The sequence below is a fragment of the Miniopterus schreibersii genome (genome assembly GCF_964146895.1).
Source record: "Miniopterus schreibersii genome assembly, chromosome: 16".
Classification (NCBI taxonomy): Eukaryota; Metazoa; Chordata; class Mammalia; order Chiroptera; family Miniopteridae; genus Miniopterus; species Miniopterus schreibersii.
In genome coordinates, this window is record NC_138116.1 from 10371066 (window position 1) to 10385400 (window position 14335).

Here is a 14335-nt window from a genome sequence, read left to right on the forward strand (position 1 = left end):
TATGTCTCTCTCTCCCTCTCCTTTCCTCTCTCTGAGATCAATAAAGGTATATTAAAAAAAAAAAAAAAAGACATCATGCAACAGGGACAAAAGAAGGGCACAGATAAAGAGGACTGAAGGAATTCAGAAGAATAAGCTTACTCTAGGCTGTGTTTCAATAATACACGCATCTTGCCAAAGAGACTGTGTCTAGCTTCTTGAGCAGTTTCCTAAATGTGGCCTCCAAATCTGATTAAACATGAAACAGGCCAAGAGGCAGGCTAAAAAGAAGAGACAATTTACCATGTTTGGAATAATGCTTATTGTAACCCAACTCCACATCCAGCTAAATATATGTGGATAATGGACACAGCAGGATGCCCAAGGGCTTGCTGGTTGGTGAGTTTAAGTAGGTCAACCAGGAAGAGAGAAAGAAGTAAAAATCCTCTAAAAGACTGCATCAAAGCACAACTTCAACAATGTGGCTTTGCTGTGGATGAGTAGAAAACCACAACAGATGGGTTAGCCCAGTGAACAACATCAGAAAAGAGATGTCCTTTTTTGGGGGGGGGAAGAGCTTTAGGTAAATTCTAACCTTAAGAGTTAGAGTGCCAAGCATCACAGGCTCTTTAAATGCCAACTCTAGATACACGTTTTCACACAAAAAATATCTTTATGTATCCTGTGTTGTAAGTTCCTACATTTAAGTTTACAAGAATCCATTGTGCAAGTACAAGACTTGGGTTGGCAGCATGTTGTGTGGAAAAGAGCTGTGTTTGTAAAATGAACACGAGCTTAGCATGAGCAAAGTGTCATGTGACTGCTAAAAAGAGCAAATACAACTTGAGCCTACTTTTTTTATCATTTAAAAAAAATATGTCTCTTTGATTTCAGAGAGAGGAAGGGAGAGGGAGAGAGAGAGCTAAAAAGATCAATGATGAGAGAGTCATTGATTGGCTGCCCCCTGCTCGCCCCCTATTGGGGATCGAGCCCACAACCTGGGCATGTGCCCTGACGGAGAATCAAACCACCATCTCCTAGATCCTGGGTCAATACTCAACCGCTGAGCCATACCAGCTGGTCAACTTGACTCTGCTTTAATTGAAGTGTCTAGATAATAAAAGCAATAGACCTATTGCATACTGAATGGAGTGTTGTGTTTCAGTTAAATGCATCAAATTTTAAGAGTACTATCCCTTACCCATTCATTCCTTTTCATTTCCAAATCCTACCAGATTCTCTCCTCTCATACATGGTAGACGGTTCCCAAAGATGACCCAATAATCAATCACTCTCTTCGGAAATGCCTTTTGCTGTGTCACTTCACCACTCCTCCCACCAAGAGGTGCAGTCTATTTCTCCTCCCATTGAATTCGGGCTGGCCCTGTGTGTTACTTTGACCAATATGAAGTGTCAGAGTTTGACTTATAAGCCCAGGCCTTAACAGACGCCCACAGCTTCTGTTTTTACCTGGTTAGTTGCCAGCCAAAGTCAAAAAGCTAGGGCTAAACTACTAACTGATGAGAGGCCAAGGATGAAGGGTGTGTGTGTGTGGGGAAGAACCAAGTGGCTCTGCCAACAGCTAGCACCAAGTCCTCAAACATGTGAGTGAAGCTCTCTTGGATATTCTAAGCCCCAGCCAGGCCAATAATAGTAATATTCTATATCTGCACTATTCAGTATGGGAATCACTAGCCACATATGTCTACTGAGTCCTTGGAATATGGTGAGGGCACCTGAGGAACTTCATTTGTAATTTCACTTGATTTTAACTAAATTTTAAATAGCTAGTGGTTACTGTACTGGACAGTGTAGAAGACTAAACCCATTCTAATTCATCCAGCATAGCCCTGCTAAAACAAACAAACAAACAAGGCAGCAGAAAATCACCTTAGCACCTACCCTTTATTATGGGGCTACAAGTACATAAGCGGTGACCTGAGATGGGTGGTGGCGATCAGCTCTGTCAACTGGTGTTTTTCATTTTATTTACCAGTCTTTTTAAAAAATATATATATATAGATAGATAGATAGATAGATAGATAGATATAGATATAGATATATATAGAGAGATATATATTTTTTTATTGATTTTAGAGAAAGAGGAAGGGGGTGGAGAGAGAGAAGCATCGATCGTCTGCCTCCTGCACCCCTACTACCAGGGATAGAGCCTTCCAATCCGGAATCAAACCAGCGACCTCTTGGTGGCATGGGACAGCTGTGGCAACCAGCTGAGCCAACACGGGCCAGGGCTCAGCTGGTGTTTTTTAAAAAAAGGCCTCCCTCCAACATCACCCAAAGGAAGGGAGTGGCCATTCTAACTTGATTCATTTGCATAAAACATGAGAACCAGAAAGGGAAATTTCCACACCGTGGAGATACTATGAGTACCACATCTAGTCTGGAGATGTTCTGACTAGAAAATCAACCTACAAAAGCTGTTTTCCTCATCTACTGAAAAACAAAGTTTAATATTTCTCTGGTTCACAGATTTTTGGGGGAAGGGAGCAGGAAGTAAATTTGAGAGAGCCTACTATGTGAGTTAGATACAGTCACAAGGCATTTAATTCTCTTAATCTTTTTTTTTTTTTCCAGACTAAGGAAATAGAAGTTCAGAGACACTGTAACTTGCCGAAGGACCCAAAACTACTTAGTGACAGATGTTAAACTCAAAATCAAGCCTGTGGATTTCCAATTCCACACTCTTTCCAATACACCAAAATGCTTCCGCTATCAAGAATAAAAATATCTGCCAGCCTTCTGAGATTTTCCAAAATCTGGCCACCTAAGTATTTCCAGTTAATGCCTAAATCTTACCAGACTGATCTCATTTCTGCTTTCCTTCATGCACACTCTCTTTTCTTCTAATTCTAACCATCCCTCAAAGTCCAAGTTGTCTCCCTTTTTCCTTCCACGAAACATTTTTCATCTTAATCCCAATTCATTGTCCTCTCCTCTGAATTTTTACATCACTTAAAGTGGGCACCACCTAATGTAGCACTTTGTGACACTGCTCTTCCTTTTCAGACACTGTGATCTCTTTGAGGACAGGGGCCATATAAAATTTTGGAGGGTGGCAATCCTTCCAAATTTCCTGCCTCCCTCTGAGCCATGAATAGGTACTTCTGGAACGGATGAAGGACCTACACTCAACAGGCAAATGCTTCTTGGTTAATTAAAGTCAGCCCCAAACTCTCGAGTTTTACCCCTTGCTTAATCTACCGCCCACCAATTAATACAGAAAGCCTGAGTGACGAAGGGAGACGGCAGCCAGGCCACGTAATGCTCCCCGCCCGCTCCCGCAAGTCACGCCCAGCCTGCTAATTGCCGTTTGGGCGTGGCCCAGCCTAGGGTGGCCGATTGGGCGTGGCGTGCGTGAGTAAAGGCGTGGCCGAGAAGAGGAACCTACGCTCTGGATCGGACTCGGTAGTCTCCGGTGATTCTCGACAATTTCCGGCAACGGTCTCCTCCTCCACCGATTCACCTCGTGTATTTCCGTCTTCTTTCGGGCTTTTTCGCCCGGCTCCCGCGCGGATCTCTCCACTTCGGGTATTTCCGTATCCCGCTCGGAGGTGCTCGGCAATCGCTCGGCCGCCCCCATCCCCCGGTAACGGTCGCTGGTGAGTTTAAATGAGCCGGGGCTGGCCGGGCCGGAGCCGCTGCGGGGGGTGCCTGAGGCACAGCAGAAAGTGGGCCTGAGCCTCAAGGATGACGGTGCTGCAGGAACCCGTCCAGGTAATGATAACCCTTTTCTCTGAGGCTTGGCTTGCGGCCCCAGTCGGGAAGCCGCGTATGGCCACTCCGCGGCCTGGTGCGGCCTAGGCCGGGCTGCTTCTCCCGCCTCCCCTTATGCCGGGTCCTGCCTGTCTTCTCGTCAGTTCAGGGGCCTCGGCCGCAACCTAAGCCGTGTTACCTCTGGCCCTATGCTACTTCTGTACCTCGTCTGAGCGGCGTTCGGCGATAATACCTCCCTTCTCGGAGCCGACGTCGGGCTGCTAGCCCCTCCTGTCAGTCTAGGGGCCTGGCCCGGCCCCGGCCCGGGTGAGAGATTGGGGCGTGGGGGCGAAAGCTCGCCCCAGGTGCGCTGTTACCTACAGGATGATTGGGAAGCGCATTTGATCAGAGCTTGGACGATCTTCATAATGGTGGGGCAAGTTTGCGTGGGGGGCAGTGGGGGTCGGTGTTGGTTTTGTTTTTGTTTTCTGTGAGAGGGTAGAGGGATGGTAGGATCGGAATTTTTAATACTGATTTCTATTTTGGTAACAGACTTGCTAGCCCGCATTGCTTTTCTCGCTCAGTGCTATTTTCCACTGAACAATGATCTAAGAAGAGAACTCCAAGGCCCAGTGCTGAGGTGCAAGCACCTATACAGGGGGAGGGAGTGGAAACGGGCAAATCTGAGTTTTTTTCCATAGCCTCTGGTGGAGATCAGGAGTGTTTTAGTGTATGATAATACGGCGTTCAGGAAATGAAAGATAAATAATGGCTTTTCCATCATTTCACTCTCCTTACCACACCAAGGTGTGCTTTGACGCACAGTGCTCTGAGGGAAGAAACCCTATACGATTTTAAGTGTGCCATGCAGTGCCCAGTCATTTCCCCCCCTGCCATCTGAAGAAGCTGAATCTTTTGTCCCTTGGTGATGGACCAGGTCTGGGAGACTTTCAACCCACCATTTGATCTTTGACTTGATTAGAAGAGTTGACCTCTATCAACTGCTGTCATTGAGTCATGGACTTTATTTATTTTGAAGTTATAAAGCAAACCGATTTTAGAAATTAATTCATATTACCCTTAATAAGCTTTTGATAGCAAATAGTATTTTAATACATCATGACTTTCATATTTTCTTTATTTTTCTTCAAAGGATAAAAATACTCATTTCTCCTAGTCGACTTCTCCAACTCTTTACATATAGCAGCTATTATTGTTTGAATTAATATAATGTGGGACTTTATCTTAGGAAGTTTCTCTGTAAGTTGTACCAGTGCTTCCAAAGCTATTTCTTTTACTTTTTTTAATCCTCACTCCGAATATGTTTTTATTAATTTTTTTTTTTTTTTTTAAGAGAGAGGGAGAGAGAGAGAGAGAGAAAGAAAAACATAGATGTGAAAGAGAAACATCAATTGGTTGCCTCCCTTGCTCATCCCCACTGGTGATCGAACCCAAAACCTAGGTATGTGCCCTGAGTGGGAATTGAATCTGCAATCTTTTTAGTATACAGGATCAATGCTCCAACCAACTGAGCCACCTGACCAGGGCCCAAATCTATTTCTTAACATCCAAATTCCTCTTACTAGTAAAAAGTCCCATTAGGATTTTTTTTTTTTTTTTGAGGCCTAACATGAAATTAGAAGTTGCTATCTGTACCTTAAATGGATAAGTAGAGCACTCAAGTTGTTTAATTTGTTTCATATTCTTGTAATTTTGTCTTAATGATACATTTGCCTCCCCTGACCCCAAAAGCCTTCTAAAATGATAAACTAGTTGTATTGCTAGCCTAATAAGCACTATTTAATCATTTCAATTTATATAAAAGCATGGCAAATAAAAGAAATATGTAGCCTATTAGTAGATAGTATCCCTCAGGTTTCCTCTTTTTCCTTAAAGTACTCTTGGCAGTAATGCTCTTAGGGATTTTAAAATTATTATTATTTTGTTAATCCTCACCTGAGGATATTTTTTCCATTGATTTTTTTTTTTTTTTTTTTTTTTAGAGAGAGTTGAAAAAAGGAGGGGAGAGAGAAACATTGATGTGAGAGAGATGCATCAATTGGTTGCCTCTTGTACTTGCCCCCAATGACAGCAGGGATAGAACCTGCAACTCAGGTACTGCCCTTGACTGAGAATCAAACCCAAGACCCTTTGGTGCATGGGCCAATGCTCTAACCACTGAGCAACACCAGCCAGTGCTTAGGGATTTTTAAGACTTAAAAGTCGAATTTGGTTTGGTTGGGTTTTTCACACTACCTTTGTCCATTAGATTTGGGAATGGTGGTAAGAAGTTTTAGGATATGGTTAGGTGAGAATTCTGGTTGTGATTTATAGTATAAGAAGAAGCCAGAAGGGACCTGGAGCAGTGGGAGGAAAAGCAACTTTGGCCACAATGATAAAGATCAACTAAGGATAGTGCTGAAAATGGGAAAGAATTAGTAAGGAAGAAAATAAAATAGGACAGATAAATAAGATACTATCTATGTGTTTTTTTGTTGTTGTTTTTTAAATTATGTATTTGTAAAGGAATGAGAGTAAGTTAGAAAGTTGTTTCCTTTCTTGGGATGCCTCAGGGTTTGTGGTATTACTAGGCATAGGAAAAAGTTGAGAGAAAAGATGAATGCAACTGTTTCCTGCCTTTTTTTTTCTTTAAAGTTTTTTTTTTAAGGTGTTTTTATTGACTTTAGAGAGAGAGGAAGGGAGAGGGAGAGAGAGAAACATGGATATGAGAGAGAAACATTGATGGGTTGCCTCCTGTACTCCTCCCACACCTGCAACCCTCCAGTGCACAGGACGACACTCAACCAACTGAGCCACATTGGCCAGGTCTTTTTTCTTTAAAGTTTTAAGGTGAAATAGCCAGTCTGATAAACCACATAAGCTAAATATAAGCTTCTCCTCCAAATTATTCTCATAGAAAAGTGTTATTTATCTGTCGTTGGGGCACAAAAAAACAACTTTCCTCCACCTTTCAAGTTCTTCTAGGTGGGCTAATAATCAAATTAACATGAGACAGAATAACAAGAAAATGTCCAAAATGTATTACGGGTGTATGCAGAGTGGTGCCATAAGAATGGGACCCAAAGATGCATTGGACAATTGAGGTGTGTATGCCATTTTGATCAAAGGTGAAGGGGAGCAGGAGTCTGGGATTTCAAAGGAAAAGTAGGCAGTTCATAGGTAAACAAGAAAGAGCAAACATGTGGGAAACAAAATTCTTCCTTGGCCACCCAGGAACAAATGGGACACAGAAAGAAGCTCAACAAACAGGCTTTGCTAGGTTTCTCACTTTCTGCCACATTTAGTTTATATTTTGATGATAAGATGAAGCTTCCTTCCTTTTTCTATCTGAATTCCTTTAGGCAGGTTAGGGAGGAGAGTCAAAGGTTCTGAGTCTTTTGTTTCTTAATAACCAGATTAAAATCAGTATCCCCAAAAGGCATATTTTGTGGTGGCAAAATTTTGGTCCCCCACAAGTCTTTACAAAAGTCTCCTATTATGAGGCAGAAATTCTGTCATAAATTTTTTAAAATATTTATTACAAAAGTTGTAATCAGTTCAGTATATGCTAACAATCATACACAGTACTAAGATGTATATCATAATTTTTAATATAACTGTTTGGGAAAGGCACACTAGCCTAAATCACTTCAATCTGTGCTAATTTGGATGTTTATAAAATTCACCTGATGAAATTGATCCAAAAAAAGCAAAGACATTTTAATAAATTTATCAATTCACAGACCTTTTGGATGAAGTTGCAAAAAAAAACCTTGTAAAAATCACCTTAATAAGCAATTTAATAAGTGGATACTATACACCTAATACTGTTTTAGAGATCATTAGATAGTGAAGAAGTGCTTTTGGTTTGGGATAAAATGTACAGGGACAGCAACTAACATGGATTCAAAGAGTACTATATTTGAAATGACTTAACATTGAAGGTGGTGTATTCAGGAAAATTGTGTTTGATAAGCCCCCCCCAAAAGCTTTATTGATGTCAACGATTTATGTAAAATCAGTTTCAGTAAAATTGTTCTATTCAATGAGAATAGAAAAAAAAGAAATTTCTAAATATATTCTGTGATTTTAAAAGTATATATTTGTAACTAAATTGATAAATCAATAGGCATTGGACTATTTGATCTTCATTCAAAAATTTTATGTATTCAGGTTATATATCTATTCATAAACACATTTGTTTATGAATTTTTCTTTTGGAAAGTAGATTACCTTATACTTAGGTATGTTAGTGTAAGAAACATCCAAACCTGTAGAAAATTTTTATGAGTTTACTTGAGCCAAACTGATGATAATTGCCTGAAGCAAAATCTCAACAGATTAGGAAAATTTTCTGAGATGGCAGTTTTACAGCTTATTTTATACATTAGAATCAAAGAAGGAGTCGTAAGGGGGCGTTACATGAAATTCATTGGTAGTAGATTAAGGGGGTGGGAGAAAGCAAATCAGGGAAATCTCTGAGACACATACTTCTTTTACATTGGTGGGTATAGGATAGTTAACAATGAACATTTACCAGCGTATAGAGATGGTATTCCGGGAACAAGATAAACAGTAAGGGGATTGTGATTCAGTGGATTTGAGGTTGATCACCATCAAGCAAGGGTTGATAACCACTGATCTATGCAGGAGTAACACTAAACTGTACTTCATGAGAACAGAAACTATTTGTTAATTATTGTACTCCTGGAGTCTAGAAAGTGCCTGGCATATAGTGGGCACTCAGTAAATATTTATTCAATGAATGAGTCCTAGAGCCTTCCAGTTCAGAAAAGTTATAAAAAGACACCACTACCCCCCACCAATGCTTTATCATGGTAAGTCATGATGGAATCAGTAAAAACATTTCCTTGAGTGGATGAGAACAGGGTGGCATTAAAGGTATTTGATAGGGAAGTTTTTTTGGAGGATAATGTACATTTGAACATCTTCCTCATATGTATCATAAAAAATTGTTGGAGCCCTCACAGGTTTGGCTCAGTGGTTAGAACATGGGCCCTCAGAATGAAGCGTCTGGGGTTCATTCCCGCCAAAGGCACTTACCCTGGTTGCAGGCTCTGCCTCAGTGGGAGGTATGAGGAAGGGAACCAATCCATGTGTCTCCCTCCACCCCCTTTCCACTCTCTCTGAAAAGCAATGGAAAAAATATCCTCAGTTGAGGAGTAAAAAAAAAAATTGTTGGAAACCACTGCTTTAAGTTTAGAACAGTATTGTTTAGTGGGGCAGGCAGACCTGCAAATGAATAACTGTAATGTAATATGAGTGCTCATACGAGAAGAAGTATGTTTACCAAAAATGGCGAGATCAGTCAGGAAAGCTTTATGAAGTAGATGTTATTTAAGCTAGGTCTTTAGGAATGATGGAGCCCACGTTCCCCAGTGAAGGAAAAGGAAGTACAAAGGCACAGAGGCCTAAAAGTCCATGGAAAGTCCAGCGGGTGAATTCAGGTATGTTAGGAGCCATACTGTGAAGAGCTTTATCTAACATAAAATTTGCGCTGTGGGCATTGAGGTTTTATCACTTAAATCAGGGATGTTGATTTGAGGATTATATGCAAGGCTCTGTGCTAGGAGTTTCCTTGAAACTGTATGTTTGTCTATTTATGTTCTTTTCTTCCATTTGCAGGCTGCTATATGGCAAGCACTAAACCATTATGCTTACCGAGATGCAGTTTTCCTTGCAGAACGACTGTATGCAGAAGGTTTGTAATATATTCATTTCTATAAAATTATAAATAAATAAAATATATGAATGCCGTCCCTTTTTATGACTGTAACAAGATTCTGGTATCGCTTTTGTTTTTCCTTTATGGTTGACATTAGTTCATACAAACTTTTCCCTGTATCTGTGTAGCTCCCTTATATGCTACTTTTAATAACTATAGAATTGTTTCAGGTTTTATACTATGGTTTATTTAATCTTTCCCAATCTTTAAGTATTTTTTCCAGGTTTTTTATTAGAACAGAGTCTATATTCTGTGGCATAGAGCATGGATTAGAGTCTATGGCCTGAGTGCAAACCCTAACTCTGTCTCTTAAATATGCAGTTGTATACCTAGGGCAAGTTACTTAATGTCTGAGTATTACAGATTTCTCAGCTATAAACTAAATATAATAATAATTGCCTCATAAAATTGAAGACTTAGATGAAATAATATAATTAAAGTACTGGGCACAGATTTCTAGCATGGTAATAAATGTTCAGTAAACATCTAGTAATGTATATTTTGTTTCCATCATTAATTATTGTAATTCTCTTTCTAAAATGCTGATATAGATAATTATGTACAGTGTTATTGTTTTTTAAGTCATTTCCTTGGATTATATACTCTAAAATGGAGTTTACTAGTCAAAGGGTCAATTATACAGCAAATTACTTTTTGTCCAGCTAAGATAGGTGGTGTATGTGTCACAATTTTTTTATCCACTCGTCTATTGATGGGGACTTGGGTTGCTTCCATATCTTGGCTATTGTAAATAACACTGCAATGGACGTAGGGTGCATATATTCTTTCGAATTAGTGTTTTGGGTTTCTTCAGATATATACCCAGAAGTGGTATCACTGGGTCATAAGGAAGTTCCATTTTTAATTTTTTGAGGAACCTCCAATAGTCTTTTCCATAGTGACTGCACCAATCTGCAGTCCCACCCACAGAGGGTTCCCTTTTTTCCACATTCTTGCCAACACTTGTTTGATGATTTATTGATGATAGCCATTGTGACAGGTGTGAAGTGATATATCATTGTAGTTTTAATTTGCATTTCTCTGATGATTAGTGACTTTGAGCATTTTTTCATATGTCTATTGGCCATCTGTATGTCCTTTTTGGAGAAGTGTCTATTCAGGTCCTCTGCCAACTTTTTAATTGAATTGCTTGTTTTTCTGTTGTTGAGTTAATGAGTTCTTTATAAATTTTTGATATTAACCCTTTATTGGCTGTATCATTGACGAACATATTAACATATTTTCCCATTCAGTGGGTTTTCTTTTCATTTTGTTGGTTTCCTTTGCTGTGCAAAATTTTTTTAATTATATGTAGTCCCATTTATTTATGTTTTTGTTTTTTCTTGCTTGAGGACATATATCAAAAAAAATACACCAAGAGAAATGTCACAGAGTTTACCACGAGTGTTACAGTTTCGAGTCTCACATTTAAGTCTTTAATCCACTTTCAGTTTATTCTTGTATATGGTGTAAGAAGGTGGTCTAAGTTTAATTTTTTTGCATGTACCTGTCCAGTTTTCCCAACACCGTTTATTGAATAGACTGTCTTTACCCCGTTGTATGTTCTTGCCTCCTTTGTCATATATTAATTGAATCTGGCCCTTTTTCAATGTAGAAATTATTTCAGATTGGTAATGTATAACCCTGCATTTTCCTCCCTAATGAAATTTGACTTTTATACTCTCAAAAGGTCTATTAGGAAAATATTACATAAAAACAAGATGCTTTACTGGTAGCCTCTTTAAGGAAGGGGTGTGTGTCTGTATGTTTGCTTTTCTTAAGGATTTAGAGAGAATACAATGATTGTCTTTATTGTATTATCTCCTTGGTTCTTTGTAGAAAGATGGTAATTAGGACTTGGGGAACTAACTTTTCTATCAGTAAAGTATTTCTCCTTAATTGAAAATTGGATTTATAAATGATTGTTTTACATTAAATAACATGCCTAGTTTTTTTGTTGCTAAACTTGCTTATTGCCAGATAAACAATGATTACCATTCAACCTATTGAATAATACCCTTTTTCCCCATATCTGTTCTTAGTACACTCAGAAGAAGCCTTGTTTTTACTGGCAACCTGTTATTACCGCTCAGGAAAGGCATATAAAGCATATAGACTCTTGAAAGGACACAGTTGTACTACACCGCAATGTAAATACCTGCTTGCGAAATGTTGTGTTGATCTCAGCAAGTAAGTTTTTAAAAATGTTTTCTATCTAATTTCATTCCTACTTACATTGTAGAATTTGATACAGAATTCTTTTAATGAACTAAACTGATCGACTCGCTTTCTCCCCACTTTTTTGATAGTAAAGATTTTTCTCTAGCATTATTATTTTTGTTATGGAAAGATTTCACTGTTATGGTAATAAATAATAGGATTTAATTTTGGAGAAACTTAAGTTATAACTAATTCCTATCATTTTCTAAAATCCCAAGTATTACTTCCTTTCCTTTGCTTTCATTGTTAGGCCAATTGGAATAAACCTGAAAACCTACTTACCACTTCACCTGGGATTAACGCTCCCTTGTGTCTAGGTAGTTCGTGTAATTATTTGCCTTTCAAGATCATTCTGTTTGAGAACCACTACTCCTACCCCTTTGAAGCAATGGGGCAGATTCAGGAGAGTACTTTTGCACATTACAGTTAAACCAAGTCAACTGTACCAGTTCTGAATTTGGAGGCAACTAGATGTATATAGGTAGTTATGTCCTGTTAAACTCTTTTTCTGTGCTCTAAGAGATGGATAATGGTAAAAGTGACTAGACAGATAATTGTAAAAGCCTATGTGTATATATAGTTTGTAGGTTTACAGGTTTGTTTTATCTGATGGCTTTTAAATTAAAGCTACAATATGGATAAAATTTCTGAGATATTTGTTATTGAATTATTTTTACTCCAAGGATTCTAATGTTAAATTCTTAAAAATCTATGTACTTAAGTTACCAGTTTCTTAAGTCAGTTCTTATGTTAGACATTCTTACCCCATTTACAAATTATTACAGTTTTAAAAAAATCTCACTGACAGTGAAAAACTTTAGATATTACTTTTATGTGTAAACTTTCCTGAGAGTATTCTACATGATGATTTGGAAAAAACTTTAAAATACAAATCATTATGAACTCTGATATGCTAAAAATATATACTGAAATCAGACAAAAATTTTTCCTTTGGTGAACATTTATGATTTTCTATATCAAGAAAACATAATTGATAAATAAAAAGAGAGGAGGTGCTATTCAAGTTTCATTTATAAACCTAAAAATGACTGAGCTTGTTAAGTATGCAATATTTAATTAAAATATGTTAGTCTTATTTGATTTGCTTGCAAATTTCTATTTCAAGGAATTATAGAACTAAGAAGGGTCACCACGATTGTTAATGAAAAAACATATCATCCCCCCATCATCCCCCCCCCCCCAGTATAATGGTCTTATTTTTTTTGACAGGAGTATCTGTATGTTGTTCAGACGAGATTTGTACATACAGAAACTAAATTTAACTAGTTCCGTTTTTAAAGGCAAGACTGGAATTTTAAGATCATAAATTACCAGTCTCCCAAATGATTCTAAATACATGTTTATTAGTATTCTAAAGGTACCATGAACTTTCTTTTTTACCTATCTTTATATTAGGAGGTACATTGGTAATGAAGAATGTATTTATACTCAGGGCTTTTTATATTGACTTTTTAAAATCTGTAAATTTGTGTTTTAAAGGCTTGCTGAAGGGGAACAGATCTTATCTGGTGGAGTATTTAATAAACAGAAAAGCCATGATGATATTGTTACTGAGTTTGGTGATTCAGCTTGCTTTACTCTTTCATTGTTGGGACATGTATATTGGTAAGAATCATTTAAATTATCAGAAAATTGTTTCCAATATTAGAATGCTTTGTGGTTTTAAAAACCTATGCTTATCTGTGTTTATCAGATAGCACTTGGCTGAGTAGTACACAGTCTTCTAGTTCCATGACCTTCTTAAACCTGGAAAATATTAGAGTTGCTGATCCCATTTTGACTGTCCTCTTTGCTTTAATGATAATAGCTGTAGCAGCACTACCTACCTATCAATTGAGTGCACATATGGGGTTTTTACCTGGTTGAGGAGAATATCTTCATGTAATTCATTGAGGAAAAAGGAAAAGAGTGAAGTTTTTTTCTCTAATATTAAATATCATTGCTGCTTCTTAGAAGGAGGTTTGAAGGCAAGTTTTAGTAATAAAGTAAATAAATTTATTTATATTTGTTTAAATTCAGTCTTTTAAAAGCAAGAAAGAGCGACTTCATTGTTATCACCATAATAATATTTTTCTCACCTATTTTTCTCTGAAATATTCTTTGAGCTAGGGAACAAGGGTTGAGATTAATTAGGTAACAATAGTTCTTCAACTGCCCATCACTTGTGTAAATGTCATCTGTTGCATATCATGGGAGAAAGGGATAAGGATTGCTCCTGTAAAGAATTAGGATAGCATCGATTTTAAGATAAATTGAGGCTAGTTTAATAGTAGTTTTGAAAAACTTTGAAAATGTCTTTTTGAACAGAATAAATTATTTTAATGGAGACTCATTATCAGATGACACCACTCTTGAGAATGGGAGTAAGTAAAGATATAATATCAATATCTTCATTTATCTCAATAAAAGGACTTAGAGTAATTAATTTGGTTCATACAACTAGGATTCATTTTGTCATTTATTCCAGAAACTTTGAGATTCATCCTCTGTTACGGCTAGACACAGTAGTTGGCACTGGGAATGTAAAGATAAATAACCCACAGTCCCCACCCTCAGAGGTTTATAATAGAGTAGAGGAGATAAACAGTAAACAAAAGTTCATAAGTTTTTATTGTCACAGTAAAAATACGATAAAATTTGAGCAATATTTTGTTC

At 37.8% G+C, this 14335-nt stretch overlaps 1 protein-coding gene across 8 annotated transcripts in view; it reads left to right on the top strand.

The window, feature by feature from the left end:
* Window positions 1-3521: 3521 nt before the first annotated feature.
* CDC27 (cell division cycle 27) overlaps window positions 3522-14335 on the top strand; it is a gene marked incomplete at its 3' end in the record, with an annotated part of 34114 nt that continues 23300 nt past the window's right edge. For 6 of the 8 annotated variants that reach the window (XR_014000568.1, XM_081162632.1, XM_081162633.1 and 3 more), the window contains exons 1-4: window positions 3541-3714; window positions 9340-9415; window positions 11482-11629; window positions 13160-13285. Coding sequence is in view for 7 of the 8 variants with exons in the window: in XM_081162632.1 (XP_081018758.1) it covers window positions 3688-3714; window positions 9340-9415; window positions 11482-11629; window positions 13160-13285 (377 nt within the window). Of the gene's footprint in view, window positions 3715-9339; window positions 9416-11481; window positions 11630-13159; window positions 13286-14335 lie in introns of all 8 variants that reach the window. The other 2 variants (XM_081162635.1, XM_081162636.1) reach the window with 2 other exon arrangements.